Source organism: Primulina eburnea, chromosome 9 (assembly GCF_022965805.1).
Source record: "Primulina eburnea isolate SZY01 chromosome 9, ASM2296580v1, whole genome shotgun sequence".
Taxonomy (NCBI): Eukaryota; Viridiplantae; Streptophyta; class Magnoliopsida; order Lamiales; family Gesneriaceae; genus Primulina; species Primulina eburnea.
The window spans coordinates 834,135-857,560 of record NC_133109.1 but is presented as its reverse complement, the minus strand read 5'-3'; the positions used below and the strand labels follow the sequence as shown (position 1 = coordinate 857,560).

General features: G+C 34.0%; 4 protein-coding genes across 5 annotated transcripts; 2 read left to right on the top strand and 2 right to left on the bottom strand.

Moving 5' to 3' along the window:
- Positions 1-2,529: 2,529 nt before the first annotated feature.
- On the top strand, positions 2,530-7,693 carry LOC140841002 (cyclic nucleotide-gated ion channel 1-like). 2 transcript variants are annotated; one of them, XM_073208157.1, is made up of 8 exons: positions 2,530-2,846; positions 3,611-3,736; positions 4,309-4,876; positions 5,196-5,408; positions 5,516-5,799; positions 5,892-6,003; positions 6,206-6,442; positions 6,775-7,693. In XM_073208157.1, the coding sequence occupies exons 2-8, from the start codon at positions 3,708-3,710 to the stop codon at positions 7,471-7,473; spliced, it is 2,142 nt and encodes a 713-aa protein (XP_073064258.1). In that variant the 5' UTR covers positions 2,530-2,846; positions 3,611-3,707; the 3' UTR covers positions 7,474-7,693. The 2 variants fall into 2 exon arrangements, with proteins under 2 accessions (XP_073064258.1, XP_073064259.1); XM_073208158.1 differs by having other exon boundaries at positions 2,530-2,944.
- A 147-nt stretch (positions 7,694-7,840) lies between these two features.
- Positions 7,841-12,572, bottom strand: LOC140841001 (plastidial pyruvate kinase 4, chloroplastic-like). Its single transcript, XM_073208156.1, has 5 exons — positions 12,345-12,572; positions 11,717-11,783; positions 10,566-11,032; positions 8,634-10,280; positions 7,841-8,065 (listed from the first exon to the last, which is right to left on the bottom strand). The coding sequence occupies exons 2-5, from the start codon at positions 11,771-11,773 to the stop codon at positions 7,948-7,950; spliced, it is 2,289 nt and encodes a 762-aa protein (XP_073064257.1). The 5' UTR covers positions 11,774-11,783; positions 12,345-12,572; the 3' UTR covers positions 7,841-7,947.
- Positions 12,573-14,880: 2,308 nt separating this feature from the next.
- LOC140841000 (receptor-like protein EIX2) lies at positions 14,881-18,275 on the top strand. The gene has a single exon (XM_073208155.1). It carries the CDS (start codon positions 15,056-15,058, stop codon positions 18,137-18,139), a length of 3,084 nt encoding a protein of 1,027 aa, XP_073064256.1. The 5' UTR covers positions 14,881-15,055; the 3' UTR covers positions 18,140-18,275.
- Positions 18,276-20,472: 2,197 nt separating this feature from the next.
- Positions 20,473-21,194, bottom strand: LOC140842100 (spermine synthase-like). Its single transcript, XM_073209913.1, has 3 exons — positions 21,116-21,194; positions 20,764-20,959; positions 20,473-20,680 (listed from the first exon to the last, which is right to left on the bottom strand). The coding sequence occupies exons 1-3, from the start codon at positions 21,192-21,194 to the stop codon at positions 20,539-20,541; spliced, it is 417 nt and encodes a 138-aa protein (XP_073066014.1). The 3' UTR covers positions 20,473-20,538.
- Positions 21,195-23,426: the final 2,232 nt, after the last annotated feature.

The following is a 23,426-nucleotide window of genomic DNA, read 5'->3' as shown; positions in this document are numbered from 1 at the left end:
TATTTCATACGTCATAAATAGAACCGAAGGTCCTCCCACTCATAGCTACCAAGCACCCATACATAGAACATTGGGCTTGCATTTGCCTCCATCGTTCTGCCCATACAAAGTTTAGCAAGCACATGTCCGTGTCTGATTACAGTATGACTTTTCAACTTGAGCCAAACGTTTACAAGTGTGAAAGAACATCACTACTATAAATTTGAATTCAGTTATAAGTTCAAATCACTGGGGTCAAATGACACAGCATGGTAGGCTTTTTTTTCAATGCAATATTTAGGCGATTGAGAGATTTTCTTCGTTTTTACAGTGAGTTCGAACTCATATCTTTTTCTGAAATGAGAGATGTTTATACAACTTCACTCAAATAGTGCCATATTTAAGATGATATAGAACTTAGAGTTATTCGTATATTATGGAATACATGTGATATATTTTAAATCGTACCTTAGTTCAAACGATGTGCTTTAATACAATAAAAAAATGTTATGTTGTATTTAAAAGACACGACATGGTAGGCTTTTTTTTCAATGCAATATTTAGGCGAGAGAGAGAATTTTTTTTCGTTTTTACGTGAGTTCGAACTCAAATCTTTCCTTCAAATGAGAGATGTTTATACAACTCGACATAAGTGGTGCCATATTTCAGATGATATGGAACTCAGAGTTGTTTGTGTATGATATAATACATGTGATATATTTTAAATCGTACTTTAGTTCAAACGCTGTGTTTTAGTACAATAAAAAAAATGCTATGTTGTAGTCGTTTTCTATTATGACAATCTAAATACATAGCAAACTTTCATTGCCAACAAATTCCACAAAATATTTCAAGTCAATATCATGCGAGACAAGATTAGATAGAGGATTATTGTTTATGCATAACCAAAATTTATTTATTTTTACTATCTTTTTGGGATGATAAGTCCATATTCACGTGTATTAATAGCATCCAACCAATGGTCGGAAGTCGGGAAAATTGAATATTCAAATATGAAATCATAATGGTTTTGATTTGTTTGCTTTCTAGAAGGTAAATGTGCTAGATAAGACTAGGTCATGGACCCCCTGCCCTAAAGTCAATTTAGATTGGACTATTTTTGCAATTATTCGACTCCAAGTATTTTATTCAATTCCAACTTGTCAAGGCTAAAGTCTTGTAGAAAAGTTAATTATACAAAACCCTTGTTTCAAAGCTTCCATCATTTGCATACCACAATTTCAAACTTTTTATTTACGGTAAATAATGTTGTCGAGTCGATCAATAATATCGTGATTATTAAAACATTTGAATAAGATGTTGAATGATGTTGAATGATATTGAATAATAATAATAATAATAATAATAATAATAATAATATGTTTGATTTGATTTATTAAGTTTGAGATAAAATGATAAATTACAAATTTATTTTATTTTTAATAATCAATGAATGTAATTTTTTTTTTAAATATTAATGTTAGTTTTGTATTTTTATATTAAATGATTTGATTGATGTATGATAAATAAGTAGGTCTCTTGTGATATGGTCTCCCGAATATTTATATGTGAGATGTGTCAACCATACCGATATTCATATAAAAAGTAATATTTTTTCATGGATGACCCAAATAAGATATCCATCTCATATAATACGACCCGCGAGATCGTCTCATACAAGTTTTTGACATAATAAATAATACATACTTATAATTGTAACCAAACATTTACTTTTATTGGGATTTGTATGATCAAATATCATTAACCAATCAAATTAAAAATAAAAATTATAATATGTATATATTTAAATATAAGTTATATCAGTCAAAATACTGATAGTTTGTTGAGGAAAAAAGGGACAATTTAATATTATAAGCCAAGCTGCCTAGGCGACTAAATTATTGAGTCCGATAAAGAATTAAAAACTTAAATCTTGTAACGAAATGGTTAAAATATTGAATTAGTCGTTTTTTTAAAAACCAAACAGCCCATTATCGACAACTGGCTGGCTCTAGGTTTTTTATTTTTCTTTTTGGAAGTCTTCTTTGAATAATTAGTAGTTTGAAATGGTCTTCCCATTGACCATACATATATATATATATATATATATATATATATATATATATTGAGTTTTGATATACTGCACACCTACTGTGCTCATTTATGTGAGCACCGATGCTATGTTACTCACCCATTGGATGTGATGAAATATAGAAAAATTGTGCATCCAATGGATTAGTGATTATCAGACGATCTTAAAATGTCAATTTTGTGAGATACGTATTTTATCTGAGTCATTCATTCAAAAATAATTTTTTTTTAATATTATTTTTTTAGGAAAAAAAATATTATTTTTTATTATAAAATAAACCTACTCTTAAAAATATATAACTTTTTTCCATTTCATAAAAATATTCACTTCTTCTATCCACCGGAGATATTTATATAGTTAATTTGAAATTAAAATCTTAAATTTAAGACGAAGTATTCTCGAAATCAAATAAATAATTAGTGGGAGCTTTTTGGCTTGAAAACCGTAAGCACCGTACGCCTAAGGAACCGTAGGCAAAACGTTGGTGGATTTTATTTTTCACTTGAAGGGTAGTTTGTGGACTCGTTATGTTGGGAATCGCTGTCAATTTGTTTTCCCAAAATCCATCAGCAGAATTACTGATTTCCCAGAGCGAATTGTAGATTTATTTTACGGAGGGAAAATTTGTCAGAATCGTTCCAAATTTCAGGAACTGAAGTGAAATCTCCACGAAGCTTCCTGCAATAACTTCGCAACCCCCACCCTCCCTTTTTCTCTCGCATACATAGTGATGTACGATGTTGCGGACTGGTCTTAACTGCGAACCATAGCTTCGGTATGTGTTAATCTTGTGTTTTTTTTTGTTTAATCTTCAGACGTTGTGTTCCGAGACTTGTGTTTTGAGAGTAAGCCCCTCGGTGAAAAATTTGTGAGGTTTGATTCTGACTTAGTGCGATTATTCTGTGATTATCTGTTTGTTGGGGGCGAGTTGATGTCCCCGTATGGTGTTCAGCCATCGTAGTTTCATTTTTTTAGGGTGCTTTTGAGTGATGGTGTTTCAATTGGTATTGTTGACTCCTCCTTTCTCGATTTTAGGTTACATTTGGTTTGTCGACTCGCACTTTTTCTTCTCTAATCTTTTGAAAAATGTCTCTTTTTTTGTTATTTCAGGTTAGAGACTTTGTGCGAACTCAGCTTTTACTTTCATAAAAATATAATGAATGACAGGAATGTGTTTGATCAAAACGTAATTGAAATGGAAATGGTACTGTGTGATCTGTGATGACTATTTAAACATATTTCGGACTCCCAAAATGCGAATTTTATGTGTGCCGCATGGATTTTACTTTCTTCTGTGCTTGAATTTTTAAAAAATAAAGAAAATGTATTAAAAGAGTTTCAATTTTGGTCCAGTTATACATGTTTATTTGTTTTTATTTTATTTGGTGTTATAATGTTTACAACATAAAAAATTGACTATTTGGTATTGCCTGAGATACTTATTGTTTATGTTTCTAGATTTGGAATTTCACTTGGTATTGAAATATCTATCATCTAATGGAGGTTTATAAATATTTTTTTGGGCTCGACTTTCTGCAGTGTGCTTGGTGCTAGCAGAATCATTTCTCTTTCTTGCTCCACGCCTGTATTCAAAGTTCATAATTTGCTTCGGAAGTTTCACTTGTAAGCTGGAGTTATGAATAATCACCAAGAAAAGTTTGTGAGGTTAGTTCTTCACGGTCATTCACAGATCCATTTCTAAGAGAGGCAGTATAGGTCTAGGTAGCATTTATGGATTTAATTTGTCTAGTTTGCGGCAGAGAAAACCTAATAGAAAAGAATGGCCATATGGAGGTAAAGTAGGAAAAAGTACTTCACTTTGGGAAGGATTCGTCGACTCATGGGACCTATATGCTAAAGATCGCTCTTATTTCTTGTGTTAAAGTAGAAAATAGAACTGAGGTGGGTTAGTAAAAGAGATGTGAAATAAGGTATGGACTCTCACTCTCCATATGTCTCTCATGATCAATTTAACTACTTGGCTGATTTCCTCCTTTCAAATACCTCTTATAAGGGGAAGAAAAGTCGTGCATGAGAAACTTAGACTGTTTGGTTAAATATATAAGCTATTTAAAAAAAGTTTGTAAGATGCTTAATGGTTTGTAAACTGTCTGGTTTTATAAGATTTAAAAACAACCCACTAATCTTATGAGATATTTTTTTTTAAAGATCAGAGTGCTCTCTGTGTTTCATTTTTCTTACAATTGAGTGCTAGTAATGTCTTTGTCCCCTATTAGGTTTCAAGATTGGAGATCTGAGAAAATCTACAGTGGGCATTCTCAATCTGAAAGTGGAGTACCAGAGGGTAGACTTAGAGTAGCAGTGTCATCAGTTTCAGACAGATTTCAGAGGGGTTTAGAATCTGGTTCTGATAGAATCAAAAGGTTCACAGGATCCTTGAGATCCTTCTCACTGAGAAAGTTTCTGGCGGATGACGAGGGATCTCGGAAGAAAATTCTTGATCCACAAGGGTCATTCCTTCAGAAATGGAACAAGATATTTGTATTATCATGCGTGCTTGCCATTTCGTTGGACCCCTTGTTTTTCTATATACCCATTATCGATGATGAAAAGAAGTGCCTTGATTTGGACCCAAAATTGGAGCTCACAGCCAGTATTCTACGATCCTTTACGGATGTGTTTTACCTCATCCATATTCTATTTCAATTTCACACCGGTTTCATTGCCCCATCTTCTCGTGTATTTGGAAGAGGTGTTTTAGTTGAAGATTCTTGGGAGATAGCAAAGAGATATCTGTCATCATACTTCATAATTGACATCCTTGCTGTTCTTCCGCTTCCTCAGGTTAGGGAAAATTTTCATTTGCACCTATGGCCTGATTGTGCATAGATATCCGTTACATCAGATAAAACATACTCTTCCACTAGAACAATAATTTTTTTGTGTGACAAGAAATCAGGAAAGGTTGCTTGTCAGCATTTTCTGTGGTCCTTGCTCTTGTAACTGACTGTATATCAGCCTCTGTGAAAATAAAGCCGATCTCTCAAATCTCCAAAATTATTATATAATTCATACATTTTTTTCCCAGAAGTTACAACTCATGTTCAGAATATATTTTTGTTGGGAGTGTACCCATGAATCTGATCATCTAATGATTTTCCAGGTTGTAATCTGGTTTGTCATTCCCAAACTGAGTGGTGCAAAATCTTTTAACACAAAGAATTTGTTGCAATACGTGGTTTTCTTACAATATATACCAAGGATTCTCCGTGTTTATCCTTTGTATAAAGAAGTCACTAGAACTTCTGGTATACTCACTGAAACAGCATGGGCTGGGGCTGCCTTCAATCTTTTTCTTTACATGCTTGCCAGTCATGTAAGTTTTTTTGGAGTTTAATTCATATTTTCACTCATTTTCTCAGCATAAACAATGCTGCAACTCGTTAAACTATCAGCCTGATTTTTGTGTTTATCCCCCTTTAGGTGCTTGGAGCCTTTTGGTATTTGTTTTCGATAGGGCGTGAAACTACTTGCTGGCGAAAAGCCTGTGGTAATCAGACTGCTTGTCGACATGCCGCATTTCATTGTGTGGGTGATCACACACAATTCAGCACTATGTTGAACAACTCCTGCCCTATTCAGAATCCCAATACAACTGCTTTTGACTTTGGAATATTTCTTGATGCCCTTCAATCTGGTGTTGTTGAATCAAAAGATTTTCCTCAGAAATTCTTTTACTGTTTTTGGTGGGGGTTGCAGAATTTAAGGTATCTTTCTCCTATCAAGATGGTATAGCTATATTCTATTCATTGAGTTTCTGATTCAGGATTTGAGGCTAAGCTCTTGTCTGTTGTTTCAGTTCCCTTGGCCAAAACCTTAAAACAAGCACCTTTGTTTGGGAAAGTTGCTTTGCAGTTGCTATTTCTATATCAGGCTTGGTGCTGTTCTCGTTTCTGATTGGAAATATGCAGGTGAGTAAGTAGTTTCACTACTCTTAACTTGGAGCCAATGAAATGGCATTTGTTCGGTAACGAAGAGACACATGCAAAGGTCTTCTCTAAAATTTGCTTAGAATAAAATTTTGGCCAAGTGCTATAATATATTAAGATGACAAGTCTTATGGACGGCTTTTGTAGCATGAGTTCCTACTAATCTGTAGTGTTGGTAAAACAGACGTATCTGCAGTCCACAACTTTAAGATTAGAGGAGATGAGGGTTAAAAGACGAGATGCAGAGCAATGGATGTCTCACCGGTTGCTCCCTGATAGTTTGAGGGGTAGAATCAGGAGGTACGAGCAATACAGATGGCAGGAAACTAGAGGTGTTGAAGAAGAAATTCTGGTTCATAATCTTCCCAAGGATCTAAGAAGAGATATCAAACGGCATCTCTGTTTGGATTTATTGAAAAGAGTAAGTCCTTCAACATGCCCATTTATTGCATCAAAGTTGACACTGGTTCTTTATTTGCTGCCAAATACCATAATCTTGAATAGAAAATTGGACTTAGGTTTGCTGATTTATAACTTCCTCTTCTGAATTCAAGGAGGAGAAATGGGTAAAATGATTTGTTTATAATCTTTCACATGCCATCTCTCTTGTGAAAGTGTGGCAAATTCTTCTACTTGGCGAATAACAATGTAATTTTCTGTGTAATCAGAGTTTCAGTCCGCCCTTTGTAACTGTTATATTTTATAATCTTGTTATAATATATTTTCTTATATAAATAATTGTCTGTCATTCAGGTGCCAATGTTTGAGAAAATGGATGATCAACTCCTTGATGCATTATGCGACCGTCTCAAACCAGTGCTTTACACTGAGGACAGCTACATAGTACGAGAAGGGGATCCAGTGGATGAAATGATGTTTATAATGCGTGGAAAATTGTTGACTGTAACGACAAATGGAGGAAGGACCGGGTTTTTTAACTCAGATTACCTAAAAGCAGGTGATTTTTGTGGGGAAGAGCTCCTTACTTGGGCACTGGATCCTAACTCATCATCTAACCTCCCTATCTCGACTAGAACTGTCCAAGCTCTATCAGAAGTTGAAGCATTCGCGTTGAAGGCTGACGATTTGAAGTTTGTAGCATCTCAATTCCGACGACTACACAGTAAACAGCTACGCCATACTTTTAGGTTTTACTCGCAGCAGTGGAGGACTTGGGCAGCTTGCTTCGTACAAGCAGCATGGCGGCGCTATAGTAGGAAGAAGCTAGAAGAGTCTCTACGAGAAGAAGAAAACCGATTGCAGGATGCATTGGCGAAAGGTGGGGGAAGTTCACCGAGTTTAGGGGCGACCATCTATGCCTCGAGATTTGCTGCAAATGCACTTCGTGCATTGCGACGAAACGGTACTAGAAAGGCAAGAATGGCGGAAAGGATATCACCTATGCTACTTCAGAAGCCTGCCGAGCCAGACTTTACAGCTGAAGACAAATGATCGTGTACATTATTTTAGTCAATTGTATTATAACTTTTTGTTTGTTATAATTTATAAATATAGATAGATGTGGGGTTCAACTCGAGACTTGGTTTTGTTCCGTTTTACTGCAGTGGGATATTAAGACATGAGCCCTTTCTGTATATTATGTAATATGTACGTTGTATGCGTGAAACATTTATCATCTAACCCCATTTATTGCATTAAAATAAGATTTCGATGTTGGCTCTCTTGAATGAAAGGTACAAATTCGCCAAATGTGAATCATTCTCATGTTTAAGACTGATAAGGTATTAAAACACATTATGGATTTTATTTTCAAGACCCGTGTCAACTATTTGTGTACGCAAAAAAATGAAGAGCTGAATGTCATTTAAAACAAAATTTAATCAAAACCTTATGTCATACGCTTGATCCACACCTCATGTACAGAAAACTGGTGCTGAAAATAAGAGAAATCTTACTTTGACTAGTTTACATTGGAGGCTTCAATTCGGGTTTCGTCTTGGTGCATTGGCTGTTTAAAATGGTATCCAGAGTAGAGACAGCCTTCAGAATATGCTTCCCTTTGTTCAACATCACACAACTAGTCCTGCAATGTATATCATTTCATTTGAATGAGTAAGAACAATCGATTAAAACAAATGTTATCGTATTTAATTTTTCAAATATATAACTTAACGAAAAACTAACTGAGAAATTATAAAAAAAAGAGATTTATTAAAAATTTAAATTAATATTCAGTTATCGGACCGAGTGGACCGACTTGGGTTATCTGAGTGCACAACAAAGCTTCAGCTACAAACCAGGCTCGGATATTTACCAAAAAGAACCCAGCTACCGACCGGATTTCATCTGGTTCTGAATTTTGGTTTGAAAGCTTTTTTGTCCAATTTTCGAAACGGAAAACACACTTAGAACATGAGATTCAAACTCGTGACAAACCAAGGCCATTGTCACCAGCCATACTTGGGATTCAAGTATCTACTTATGAAGAAACTCGTTTAAAACTACCTGCTGGTGGTACGAGCTCGGTTAAGAAATTATTGTTTAAAGCTCTTACTTTAAGTTTTGAAAACAAATATCATGCAATTTTGACAATTAATATGCGGATAAAAATCATATAATGATTATAAACCAAAAGTCGGAATACTACTTACCTCCTTCCCATCTCAGCATCTATAATTTCCGCTCTACTAGGAACCCCAGACTTAACAAGTGACTCCAAAACCTGCGTTGCCAAAATTACTGGTACATGAGCAGCACTGCATATAGATATGATTTCTTTCTGTATATCTGCAAGCTTTTCCCACCCGCATTCCACAGCAAGATCGCCTCTGGCAATCATCACGCCCAATGGATTCGGAGATTTCATTGCTTCCAATATTAAAAGTGGTAGTTTCTTGAATCCACATTTTGTTTCGATCTTCAAGACAATTCCCAAGTTTGAAATCTGTCTCTTTGCAAGTTCTTGACGCAACAAGATAATATCTTGAACATCTCGCACAAACGAAATTCCAACCATGTCAGCATAGGCAGCCACAAAATCTAGATCCATAAGATCCTTAGAAGTGAGACCTTCATAACAAATATCACTGTCTGGGATGTTGATAGATTTTTCTGAGCCAAGTTTGGTACCTTTCAGACCAGCATGAGTGATTGAAACAACCACTTCTGAAATGCTAGTTCCTTTGATGACACCCCATATCTTTCCATCATCAAATGATATGCGGTCTCCTGGTTTGACAGAATCGAATAGATAGCCAGATGGGCAAGTTATCCTATGGGAGCCAACGTCTGAACAAGTCAATCCATCCCCTTCGTCTGAAGAATCTCGAGATATTGTCAGCAAGTCACCAATTCTCAATCTAACAAATTGCTCAGAAGGGGGAACATCCACCACAAATCCAATGGGGTATTTTCGCCGCTTCTTCTTAGCATACAATGCTGTTCCAGTTTCAACATATGCAGTCTTGCTGCACTCAGCCATGAACCCAACACCAGAAAAAATTGGACACTTGCTTAAAATTCTGAGACTCCTATGCTTTCCTCGGGAATCAGCAAAACTTACAGAGCCATCAATCTCTAACTTACTGAGAAACTCTTGGCCATCCACGTGGATAATAACATCAGCTGATATATGAGGTGGTGGTGGACCTGCACCTCGTGGTGAAAGCCAAACTTGGGCTGGCCGTAAGACATCACCAACAGCATTCCTTTTCGGAGAGATTTTAGCCACACCTGGACCAGCATTCAGTTTTCCAGTTCTTAGCTTTGGTCCAGCTAAGTCCATGAGGACCCGACAAGGTTTCTCCAGAAGCTGAGAGCTTCTCTTCACTATGCTAATTATCTTACCCCAAATTTCAGGGTTTCCATGCGCACAGTTGATACGAAAAATGCTGGTTCCCGAATTGATGAGATCAGCTACAAGTGTGTCGTTTTCCACAATCTCCTGGTCTACTGTTACCATGATATGAGTCATTCTTGGGCCCTGGAGAGTTCCAAGCAATAGATCCTTATTAGAAGATGCCATTTTCATCATTGTAGTCCTTGATAGGTTCTCGGTTTGATATTCCATGCTCTTGTGAATGGGAAGCTCCTCAACAGAACCTTCCATGCTTAGCAAGGACTCCGACATTGAGCAGACAAGTATTTGAATACATGCAGAAAGGCTCGGAAGGACGTATGGATTTATATCCCCTAAATCGGAAAGACCAATAGAAGAAAGCTCTTCTTTGATCTGTTCTACATCTAATCCTTTAAGAGCCAAAAAGTTTATCATGTTGGTAGCACTCGCTGCATAGTTTCTGTGAGTAAGAGGAAACCGTGTTAGTTCCTTGTGAAATTTGTGAAACAGGAAAGTAGTGCATTTATTTGATAAAATTGTCATATACAAGTTCCAAATCCCCAAACCAAAAAATCCAAAAGCAGCCAAAAACTGGGAAAGCAAGCAACTTTACGAGGATCGTGAGTGGAAATATCTGGCTCACGATGCCATGTTTCAGGCTTTACTGAGACAAAACCAATATAAGTGCAGAAGAAAGTACAATCCCAGAAACTCATTATATTTCTTTTGCTGAAACATAACATACCGGTGGCACGTTTTGAGCCTGGATGCATTCCACTGCTCCATAGCTAGAATATGCAAGTGAACAGCTTTCAGCTTGTCAAGAAGACTATCTTGGTTCACCTGTTTCGTAACAGGTGGTCGAAAACCGAACATTTGGTTCACCTCTGAGTCCTTTCGTGATCTCTTGGAATTGCCATCATTCTTGGGACATATAGACACCAAATCATCATTTCCTGGCTCCTGAGAATTGCCATCGTCTTCAGGACAGATAAACAGTGGATCATCAGTCGATTGATGAGAGCGGTAGCTCTCAGCATTGTCATGTGACAGTGACATGCCATGGGCAACAGTTCTTAGTGCTAGTTTCCCTCCTGGCCTTTGAAACAGCCATATGTTATTTCTACAAGCTGTTAGTTTAGTGCTGGACTTGCATGGAGGGACTGTTAACTTTCCGTATGAGTTGGGATGTGCAAAATCAGATATACCGGTCTGCATGGACGAAGAAATCATATTTCTCACATGATTTCTCTCAAGCTTAGAAAGTCCATTAAAGTCCAATATCAAAGGGATGCATGGGCAAAAAAGGTCCCAGTCAAAATTATTAATGAAGAAAAAAATTAAACTGCACTGGCTTAAGTAAAGATTAAAAGTTTGGGGAGGTCATAAAGAGACGAGTGCTTGAATCTGGCACAAATAAGAAAAATTCAACAATCAACCATCATTCAACCAATGTGAATAAGTCAAGTACTTCACATTCAGGAAATTATGGTCTTTTCACTCATTCAGTGAATATAAAATAGCACACATCAGTACTTGTTGTACTTCAAGAAAAAGCCAACACATAAAGACATCAGGTGAAGCAATAATGAAAGGCAAAAATAAAATTAGATACTGGCTTAGAATCTAATACCAGAGCTCGTTAACAATCACTGAATTGTTGCATAATTGATCACTTTCAACCAGGATTAGTAAATAAAACTAACTCAAATACAACTTTTTAAATAAAAAAAGAAAGAAAAAAAATTAGCGAATACACGTTTTGTTGACGGACTATTTTAACCCTCATAATGCTTGATTCCCCTTTACAAGATACACACCATTGACCATGGAGAGAAATTTTGAAAAAAAAATATAAACAAGCAATCTCCTGCATCAGGGGATAGTAACACTAACCCGATTTATAAATGATGCCAGTTCAGTTATTGAGAAAGCTGCGATCGCTTCAGCCATCTTTAAGTTCCTGAAACCAAAAGTGATTTAACTTACTGCTTTAGATTGCAAAAAAAGAAAAAAATCTGCTTTATAAATAGCGTTAACACCAACTTATGGTGATTGATAGAATCAAGCAACAAATCCTACAAAACAGGTATTGGGCTGGTCAATTTATAAAACCAAGATAACTAGGTTCTCAAAGATACAAGATCATTAGAGCCATTTCCTCCAGGAGCAATTTATACATTCCAATCATAAAAGTAACCTGGATTCTGTTCATATGAGCTAAAAGAACAGGAACTACATTTTACTTCATTTCAACAGACTACAACGTGCATAACACAACCAGGCAGGCACAAAAGTTTTGAACATTTGAAGCCAAAACAACAACACAAGAATAATTCCATAAAGATCTCGTATCCGTTCGCCAGACACACAACATTCTTTAAAGCATTCAAATACGTAATCAAAGAACGTGAAAGCTCCAATATTTTTGTACGAAAACACAATTCGGAATAAATAAATGAACCCAACAACAAAACGCATGCAACGGAATCGAAAATCCGTCACGCCACGCACGAAAACGTACTCGTTATAAATGGATTGGATGCTCCAAAACAATCAGGACGACCTTGGAAATTCAAGTCAAGCTTCAATTTTCCCTCAATTAAAGTATATAATCATTCTGCATAAAAATTATGCAAGAAAAAGAGTCGAATTTCACAAAACAACAAGGAAAATTGAAAGAGAGGAGTGTGGTGAGCGCGTTCCAGATTCAGCTGCTTGAATCAAGAGCTGTGGCAGAATCTTCTGTAAACGCGCAACATATAACAAACCGCTAGTAGTAAAACACGCCTTTTTTGTGAAACAAATCGGTTCAACTTGCTCCATAGACCTAATTAAGACCGACAATTCCATCACATACGGTTTTAATTTCGGACCTTTAGGTCTACGATAATTATATGTTAAAAAGACACCTTTTAAATTAAAAATAAGATAATAATATGGAGATAAATAATTTAATATAATAAAAAAATTAAAAAATATTTAATATAATATTTATTTTGATTGATAAATAATAGCTTGTTTGGTTTTATTGGTTAAATTTGAGATAATATAATAAATTATCATTTTGTTATTTAATAATTAATAAAATTTTAACAAAATTATTTATTAATGTTAATATTGTAATTTAAATTTAGTGATTTGATTGATTTAAGATAAATAATTAATGATTTGATTAATGTAAAAACAAATATTTAGCAGATTGATATATAATACGACCAAGTAAACGCAAGATTAGATTAATAAATTATCAATTGATTAAATTTTGTGCAACTTCAAAACGATGCCTAAATGAAAAAAATAATGGAATAACTTAGGATATATTTAAAAAAGAAAGCAAATTTAATTATTTAACTCTCCATACAAATATCTTATGTTGAGAAATTATTTAACTCTCCATATTATTATCTTATATTCGATCGGGATATATGAGTTGAAGAGATCGTACTGTACGGTAACAATAACTCAAGGTTTTTGTAGTAATTATCATTTATACCTAGGGGATCATGTGGCGATGCTACTAGATGCACTTATCATGATCCGATTGGTACAATCAGAAATAAGTTTTGACATCTTTGAACAAGGGGTTGATGAAAAGAATGAAACAAATTGGGGTAAGCTCGAATAAGAATAAATATCACTTTGAATCACATAGAGGTGTGAACCCACGACAAGTTGAATATTTAAACCATTGAGTGTCATACACATATTGGATCTGGTATTTCCATTGAATAGTCAAAGTTCAAAGAGTTGAATTTAGTGACTGTAATTTGATAGAGATCAAACAAAATTCTTATAAAGAAGTTTGTAAGTTGGTTCCATAGGATGTAACAATTGGAAATTAGATTAACTGTTAATTAAATAAGATAGTAAAACTGTCTGTTTTACTGAAAAAGTTCACAAAACCAACAACGGCAAAAAATGGATCAATGGAAATTTTGATCTTCGAAATTTTCAATTTTCCTTACATGAACAAGATTTGTACCATCGGTAGATCAGTGTTGTCTAATCGTTGATCGAGGTTATAACGAGTTTACAATTATTTATTTAGTAAATTTAAAATCTACTAACTAAATAATGTTGGTAGTGGTGACTATTATATACTTTATTATCATTGAATATTCTAGAAGGATTTAAAATTGATTAACAATTAATTAAAAAATTAAATAATTATTATTTAATTTTGCATATATATGTTTACGTTTACATATGTGTATATGTATGTATAGATATATTAATATATATATATATATATATATATATATATATATATATATATAATATGTATATCATTAATTATCAAGAGTTGATTTTACATGATATATATTAAAAAAGAATTTTGAATAATGAAAATAAAGAATCTTTATAATATGAGAATCCGAAAAGGATTGTGATATTGTATTTAACTCGAATTTTCTTGTGATAATTGTGTATTTGTTATGTTATGTTATCAAGTCTACACTTTTCTCCTCTCTCCCCACTTGCAAAAATTAGCTAACTCGATTCTTGATTTTAATAAGCGGCTCTCGGCCAAATTGTGAATTGAAAGAAAAAGGAAAACTCTAGCATAGGTGAATCAAAGAATCTCTCAGCTAAAATTTAAAATTAAGAGTTATAAACATTTGATCAATTTTTCAATAAAAAATAAAACAAATCTGGGACATTCTTTGATTGAAAAATCACTAAACTTTCGGCAATATTGATTGTGAAACAGAAGTCTCGGCCGAACCAGCACAACCGCCACCGAATCTTCGGATTCTAGTATCAATGTAAAGTTTGTTTAGATTTTTAACCGATCTAAATAAAAAATCCAGTTTTTGATCGTGGAACTGATTAAACGATCAAAAGACAAAAATCCATTCGAAATTATATACAAAAAAGACTATCTCCACTTAAAATCTGAATAGTTTGGAGTCAACGTTAAACACGTGATAATTCTAAACATTTTGTGAATGTTTAAATTGATACGATGAGAAAACGGTACTCAACATTGTTCAATAGTTATTATGATAAAAGCAGAGTTGAGAGTCTCATAATCAACACCTGATGAGAGGTCAACGTCAACAACCACTGATAGCGTGCATTTTGACAAATCCCATATTTCCAGTTTGGAATCATGCTTGTCTTGTACAATAAATATAATTTCCTAGGAAATAAAGAAACAATTACCTATATTTAAAGAGATTCAGGAGCCATGGTTGTCAAGTTTGACTTGCCATTAATACACTTCACCAAATGGAGAGACTTCTTCTACTCACTAATCTTCTTGTTGTCATTCTCAGATCAACAACCGTTAACGGTCAAACAAAAGTGACATGCAGCTCCAATGATCGAAAAGCACTTCTAGATTTCAAGAATGGTCTGAACGATTCCCAGAACACGCTTTCGTCTTGGCGTGGCCTCGACTGCTGTGACTGGAGGGGTATTGGTTGCGATAACATCACCGGTGGTGTTATTACTATTGATCTTCACAACCCTTTTCCATTTAGCAATGCCAGGTATGGATTCTTGAATTTGAGTGGAGAAATTAGGCCTTCACTGATGCAGCTGACATTCTTGAAGCGTTTGGACTTGAGTTTCAACACGTTTGGAGGAATACCAATTCCTCAATTCATCGGTTCTTTAACGAATTTACAGTATCTCAATCTGTCAAATGCTGGATTCAGTGGTAAGTTGCCTCAAAATCTTGGAAATCTGTCTAATTTGAAATATCTGGATGTGTCTATTTCAGGATTTCCAGGACTAAGTGTTGACAGTTTTGAATGGGTATCTAATCTTGTTTCTTTGAAATATCTTGGAATGGAAAATGTTGACCTTTCACGGGCAGATTCAAACTGGTTGGAAATTCTCAACACGCTGCCTCATTTGACAGAAATGCATCTTTCAAACTGTGGCTTCTCTAGGTCGCTTTCCTCCTTAAAGTCACCCAATTTTACTTCACTTGTTGTGATGGACCTCAGTTTTAACAGCTTCAACTCAAAGTTCCCCGATTGGCTTGTCAATATCAGTAGCCTTGTGTATATTGATTTGAGCTACTGTACGCTCAGAGGAAGGATTCCTCTTGGTCTCGGAGAGTTGCCCTATCTACAATTCTTGGGACTTGAGTCTAATGGTAATCTAAGCGCCAGTGTGTTTTCCTTTTTCAATGGAAGCTGGAAAAGCATAGAGTTCTTTAAATTAGCTTCCAATAAATTACATGGTAAACTCCCTTCAAGTATGGGAAATATGGCATTCCTTGCTCATTTCGACCTGTCTGATAATTACGTAGAAGGCGGGATACCAAGCACAATTGGCTCACTCTGTCGGTTGACATATTTTGACATTTCTGGTAATGAAATGACTGGAAGTTTACCAGATTTACTCGAAGAGACTAAAATTTGTGGTGCTGATGTTACTCTACCTAGCTTAGTGATCTTGAGATTGACCAACAATAAACTAACCTCAAGATTGCCAAATTGGTTGGGACAAATCAAGAATCTCGAGGAGTTGTCGTTGAGTCTCAATTTCTTTTTTGGCCCTTTACCGGAGTCTTTAGGATCACTCCAGCATTTGACTCATTTGAACTTGGCTTGGAATAAACTGAACGGAACTCTGCCCGAGAGCTTTGGCGAGCTCTCTGAGTTGTCTGTTCTTGATATTTCTTCCAATTATATGACAGGCATTGTATCTGAGTCTCATTTCTCCAACCTTACTAAGCTAAAGGTCTTAATGATGTCTTCCAATTCTTTCATCTTGAATGTCAGTTCTGATTGGATCCCTCCATTTCAAATACGTAATCTTGACATGGGTTCGTGTCGATTAGGTCCTCCATTTCCAGGGTGGCTCAAATCTCAAAATGAGATCATGTTTCTTGATATCTCTAACGCAAGCATATCGGGTTCTATTCCTGACTGGTTTTGGGATCTTTCAGCAAATCTTTCTTTGTTAAACATCTCGTATAATCAGTTACAAGGTCAACTGCCAAGTTCTTTTAAGGTAATTCCATTTGCAGATGTTGATCTTAGCTCTAACCTGTTTGAAGGACCCATTCCCCTCCCTCAAGTTCCGATCGAGCTGTTTGATCTCTCGAGCAACAGATTCCGAGGCCTGATTCCGAATAATATCAGTGGTGTAATGCCAGATTTAATCTTTCTTTCCTTTTCAAACAACCAGCTCACAGGACAGCTTCCAGAGGATATAGGAAATATGGCTTCACTTTCTGTGATAGATCTTTCAAGAAATAGTCTAATGGGAACAATACCTTCAAGCATAGGCAATTGTTCTTATTTGAAAGTGTTGGACCTAGGAAATAATAATTTGTCTGGTACAATTCCAGATTCTTTAGGACAATTGAATCAGCTTCAATCACTACATATGGGCGACAACTTAATCTCAGGCAAACTGCCCTCTTCTTTGAAAAATTTATCAAGATTGGAGACTCTGGACCTCAAAGAAAATACAATAAAAGGCGATCTTCCAACATGGCTTGGTGAAAGTTTTAGCAGTCTAAGAATCCTTAGCTTGAGGTCAAACGCATTTTCAGGCAAAATGATAATCGAGTTTTCAAACTTAAGTTCACTCCAAATCTTGGATCTTGCAGAAAACAACTTGACAGGGAGAATCCCAACACGTTTCTCAGACTTAAAGGCCATGGCACAGGAGCAAATGACGAACCGATACCTTTTATATGGAAAATATAGAGGCTTATACTATGAAGAAAGTTTGTTTGTGAATTTGAAGAATCAATTTCTGAAGTTCACCAAAACTCTGTCTCTAGTGACGGCCATAGACTTATCAGGAAACAACTTATCTGGAGATTTTCCTGTTGGATTAACAACACTGCGAAATCTAGTTGTCTTGAATTTGTCAGGAAATCACATAACTGGAAAAATCCCAGAAAACATTTCAATGTTTCGTCAACTGGCGTCTCTAGATTTATCAAGCAATGATCTCTTCGGTGTCATTCCTCCTAGCATGGCTTCATTATCATTCTTGAGTTACCTTAATCTATCGAACAATAATTTATCTGGTAAGATACCTTATACAGGGCAGATGTTGACATTTGACGCGCACTCTTTTGAGGGAAACCGTGGCCTTTGTGGAACTCCACTTGTGAAGTGCCCTGACGAAGACAAGTCCAGCCTAGGGAATGATGTTATTTATGACAGCAACAACAAATTCATTGATCAGTGGTTTTACCTCAGTATTGGCTTAGGATTTGCAGCTGGCATCCTTGTTCCTTACCTTGTGTTAATGATCAGAAAACCATGGAGTGATAAGTACTTTGATTTGGTTGACAAAATTGTGAGTAAATTTTTGTTTGCTAGAAGAAGGCCATAGCCAGCTCAAATAGGCCAATGTACCATGTAAGCAGTTCAATACTCAGATTTCTTGTTTTTAAGCTTAACGACAACTTCCCATGTGAGGAAAAATTTGATGTTGTGTTTTGGTTTAAGATGAAATCATGTTTTGCTTTCTTCTTGACAAAATTTGATGAAAATCTTTATTTCAATATTTTTTGTAATATTTGCATATTACAATTCTTTTTTCAACCATGATTTGACTGTAGGATGAAGCCATGATGTAATCTTCTCAAAAGAACAAAGACTGCCTTATCTTATGTATTGTATGTTATCAAATATTTAAAAAAGAAAAGCAAATAATGGTCCAACCCGGTTTGGGAATTAGAACCGAAAATACAAATATGTGGAGATAAAGATAAGTTTGATTTCTATTTACTGTTTCAAAGGAACCAATCAATGTTTGCGTCTTAGCTCTTGACTTTGGTGTATGCTTATTAAATAGTAAAATGGTATGTAATCTATATACCTATGATATATGAGCTATATTTGTGAGTTTACTATTATGACATCTTGTTTTGTATTTTGCCATAGTTGATAGGGTTATTTCAGTCATTGTCTATGTTAAGGTTAGTTATCGTTCAATTGTATTTATGTCGGTAGAAATTAATGTTTTGTGCATTTATTTTTTTAGTTCATGTGTTTATTATATTCTTGTGACATTTAGTATTACCTTTGTATTCTTTTCACTTGCTTTATCATTCTTCTTCATTTTTTAAATTGGTTTCTTCATGCTTTTCTATTTCTTCTTTGTGACATTCGTTTTTTTTTTCCACTTTTTTTCACTCTTTGTGGCATTTTTTTTGTCGAAAGAGGTTTTGTATTCTATTATGATGACTGTGTTTTTTTTCCTTTTTGTTCTTCATTTCTTTTGTTAAGTATTTTTATTGTGCCTGACATTCTTGATCCATTTTTATGTGATGCCACCTTATTGGTTAGTTTCATTTTTTATCATTTGAGAAGAAAGAGAGAATATATATTTATATCAACTCAGTTTTGAGTTTTGTTCCTTAGTTTTGTCCCAAAGATGATGTTAAATATGTAGAAATTCGCTATATTATAATTGATAATGTTCAAGTTATTTTCATTTTTACCATCTCCTATTTTATTATATTATAATCGTGTGAATGAAAATCCTTCATGAAAGCAAGTGATTCAGGTTTTTTGTCATTAGGCTTGATAGTTATAGTAGTTGATTTACCGATTTGGCATATGATCTTTTTATCAATCGTTAATGATGTTTTGGCTATATTTGAGATTATTTTGAAAATAATTTTAGAAATATTTTTCTCCTTAAAATGGATGTTAGAGGAAGCGATTTCTATATTTGGTCTACAGTTATTGCTCGAGATGTAAATTTCTGTTTTAAACATTTTTGCATGTAGAATTTTTTTAATGAAATTTAGTTTAAAATATTCACAGGAAAATATGTATTCCGATACAAAATTATTATCTAAATATGTAATTCTAAAACCAAACATAGAAAGTATACAAAATCTATAAATGTTTAAAAGTTAGCAAAAACACAATTTAATTAAACTTGATAACAATTTTAGTGCTGATTTTAGTTAATTAAGAGATTTTTTTTATTATCGCTTATAATTTTGTGTGCTTCATTTAAGTACAACGTCGTTTTGATCATAATAAAATTCATTACTCTATTAATTTATTTTTATTGTTTTTCTTTTATGAATGATATTTGGATAAAAAAAATCTTTTCTAGTTTGACAAAGTTGTTATTATGTCATAATCACGTTGATTTAAAAGTTTGTCATATACCTAAATCGTTTTTGGTTTAGACAATACCTAAATTTCATATATAATTATTTTCGATCGTTTATCAACCACGTGTTAACACACGTGCAATTTCCTAGTGTGTGTATATAATCGAGCCAAACTTTTCCAAATAGAGAGTCCATTGCCACAACTACACGGCCAAGAATCCAGGTTACATGTTGTGTATTCATTCTACACATCTTTAGCGAACTCAAAATCACTGAGTGTCAACATGATACACGACGTACTTGCGTGAAATTCGCCATCCACGCTACAAAATATGCATGTAGAAACCTATTACACGCGGACTGGTTTCAACGAAGAGCTGACACCTCCCGCTTCACGAAAGAAGGCAAGGTCAAGGTGAAGGCGGCCTCATGAATCTGTCGAATTGACATAGACAAATTGCAAGCTACTCAATTCATGGTTTCCCTGCGTTGATGTGTGGATGATAAAGGAAGAGCATGAGCTATTTTAAAAGTGCAGCCAAATATCACCCACAATTTAATGTTCGAGAATTTTATAGAGCCACGTTGTGCATGAGGTGGTTATTGAAATCGAATGGTAGATTAAAAAAAATGGTGATGCACAGCAAAGAAGAGATTAGGAGATAACCTCTGTGTTGTAAAACTTGAGTTCTCTTCTAACCTGGAGAGCGCTCTGCAGCTTCTCGATAGGGTTAGTAGGGTGAACGAAATCGACAGGTGGCCCTTCCGTAGAGCATAAAAGAAACCCTATAACTCCACTGTCGAACCAGAAATGAAAAGTATGAAGGTCATGAAAAATTATCATACCAGTTAATTTTTTTGGTGTAGGGAACCATTTTACCTTGGATATGTAGGAACACTGACCCACGCATAGTGGACAGAACCCTTGAATATTTCGCGACAAATATAAACAATGTCGTCGATAAGATGTGTATGGAGCCACATACTCTCCGCCATGTTACATAGTACACCGCCAGGCCTTAATGCTCGACCAATGTTCTTGAAAAATGGTTTCTCCACCAGCTCCTGAGCAGGACCTGTGACTATAAATCAATTAGTTCATAAAAAGTGGGATGGATATGATATCACAATCAAAGGCGATAGGGCCCGAGATTCACCCGAGACAGAACTAACGGTAACAACTGAGAGAAATACATCATTTTAATATGTTCGCTTGTTATCAGAACACATACCCACAGGGTCGGATGAATCAACGATAATTGCATCATATTTCCCTTCAGGTGTTTGCTTTAAAAATTCAATAGCTGCCATTGAAATGTTGTGAATTAGGTGTTTGCTTTAAAAATTCAATGTTTTGAATTTGTGTTATATCAGAATTAAGTGTTGTGTCAAATATTATAACATTTAAGACAACATGCAGCGGAATATTAAAATTTGTAACACAAATTGACTTTAAATAAATAGATGGACAAGATTAAATTTGCACAAGTATAAATACTTGAGCGGTGCCTCAGGGCAAAAAATTAATCACTAGAAAACCATAATGTTTCACAAAAATCTATCACTAATGATTTTCACAAAAATCAATTTCCTCAACACGTTGAGAAAATAAACGTTTTCTAAAACAGATAACCAGAATAAAACTTATTCAAGAAAGCAACAAAAACGTGAGCAAAAAACTAAAGCAACAAAACGATCTCCAGCCAACTTCGTCACGATATTGTCTGTAGATGTTTCCAGCCAACAAAACGATCTCCAGCCAATTTTTTTAGTTTACATTTATAAATTATTTAAATAAAACATGGTAAAAAAACATTGTGATGTGCATTTTTTTAGAATTTATAATTTTCTAATATCTTTATTCTACTTGTGTACATTATCCAGGAATTATATTTTTAAATAAAAATACATGTCTTTTTTAGAATTATAATATTCTAATATATTTATTCTACTTGTGGTCATTAACAGAAATTATATGTTTAAATAAATGTTATATGTCTTTTTGTAGAGTTTTTAATTTTCTAATCTCTTAATTCTACTTGTGACCATTAGCAAGAAATTATATATTTAGATTAAGGATATGTATCTTGTGAGACTGTTTTATGAATTTTTATTTGTGAAATTGGTCAACCATGCTCATATTTACAATGAAAAATAATAATTTTGGTATAAAAAGAAAATTTTTAATGAATGACCGAAATAAGATACATGTCTCATAAAATTAACATATAATATTGTCTCGTATGAGTTTTTGTGTTACATTATATAACTAAAAAAAATCAACTATATCATTATTTGTTTTTCATTCTTTTAAAAATTTTAGTATATTTAGAAATTACTTTAATAAAATATGGCCAAAATAATTATTGTGATATACTTTTTCTAATAAAAAAAACTAATTTTTAAATATCTTTACTTGTGACTGTTGGCTAGAAGTAATGTGTTTAAATAAAAGGTTTTTGCAACCAAAATTTTGTTGTTGTTTATATTTATAAATTATTTAAATAAAACAAGGTAAAAAATCATTGTGATTGGAACCGTCAATTTGAATTGGGTTTGTCGGTTGACCCACTCTACCAAACAATTTTGTCAACCCATTTAAAGGTGATCTAAATGAGATAGCACGGGCCCAAGAGGGTCGGGGAGAATGGGCTCAGGTTGACTCGCAAACCTCAAAGGTTTTTTTTCATTATGAATTTAAGGTGATATGTTTAATTTTTTAGTCGAAGTTTTGAAGTTTTTTTTGTGTCGGATATTTTGTTTAAAATGTACAAGTGTGAAATCAATAATTAGGAATTTTGTTAGAGACTTTTTTTATAAATATTTATTTATGAAATGAATAAATTTAAATAATTATAAGAATTTTTTATTTTATTTTTTGTGGGTCGGCCCCTAACCAAAATCCATCTTGAGTTGGGGATTTCTAACCCACCGAGATGGCGGTAGGCCCGACCTGCCTAGCCAAATGATGGGTTTTTGACCGGCTAGCATGTTTGTTTTAATGCATACATATAATTGAAGAATATTAAAAAGTTGATTAATAGCATAATGTTTATTCCGAAAAATAACATGGTTAAGAACATTGATATATTTGTCTAATCTATTATCATTAAAGGGAGTGTTATTTGCACTTTATAATTTGTTGATCACTCTTCAATTTACCATTTTATCTAACTGATTATCAACATTATATTTCTTAAATTTTAGTTAATTTTCAGAACTTGTCATTCATTCTTTTTTACATTAACTAATATAATTATTGTATTTTAAAATTTAATCACATTTCTTTAGTATATAATAATAATATATCATTATTATTTATTTATATCTATTATAAATTGAGTTTTAATTATGAATTTTCATACATGTCTTTCTGGTTTTTATACATTAGTTTTGTTTTATTGAGTTAATTTAATATTTTATGTGCTTAGGTTACAAAAAATGGTATCTTATAATATTACATGTTACAAATCCCTAACAATAATATTGAATTTAAAAATTCGTCTAGTGGTTTATATTAAAAAAATTCAATCATGAATTCCT

Bases quoted from the DNA above. Each gene is read 5' to 3' on its own strand.
- LOC140841000 (XM_073208155.1), top strand. From the start codon at position 15,056: ATGGAGAGACTTCTTCTACTCACTAATCTTCTTGTTGTCATTCTCAGA.
- LOC140842100 (XM_073209913.1), bottom strand. From the start codon at position 21,194: ATGGCAGCTATTGAATTTTTAAAGCAAACACCTGAAGGGAAATATGAT. The intron at 20,960-21,115 runs GTATGTGTTCTG...TTATAGTCACAG, and splicing joins TGATTCATCCGACCCTGTGG to GTCCTGCTCAGGAGCTGGTG. The intron at 20,681-20,763 runs GTAAAATGGTTC...CTGGTTCGACAG, and splicing joins AGTGTTCCTACATATCCAAG to TGGAGTTATAGGGTTTCTTT.
- LOC140841002 (XM_073208157.1), top strand. From the start codon at position 3,708: ATGAATAATCACCAAGAAAAGTTTGTGAG. The intron at 6,004-6,205 runs GTGAGTAAGTAG...TTGGTAAAACAG, and splicing joins TTCTGATTGGAAATATGCAG to ACGTATCTGCAGTCCACAAC. The intron at 6,443-6,774 runs GTAAGTCCTTCA...TCTGTCATTCAG, and splicing joins GTTTGGATTTATTGAAAAGA to GTGCCAATGTTTGAGAAAAT.
- LOC140841001 (XM_073208156.1), bottom strand. From the start codon at position 11,773: ATGGCTGAAGCGATCGCAGCTTTCTCAATAACTGAACTGGCATCATTT. The intron at 11,033-11,716 runs GTTAGTGTTACT...TCGTCCATGCAG, and splicing joins TGGCATCATTTATAAATCGG to ACCGGTATATCTGATTTTGC. The intron at 8,066-8,633 runs GTAAGTAGTATT...TATACATTGCAG, and splicing joins GATGCTGAGATGGGAAGGAG to GACTAGTTGTGTGATGTTGA.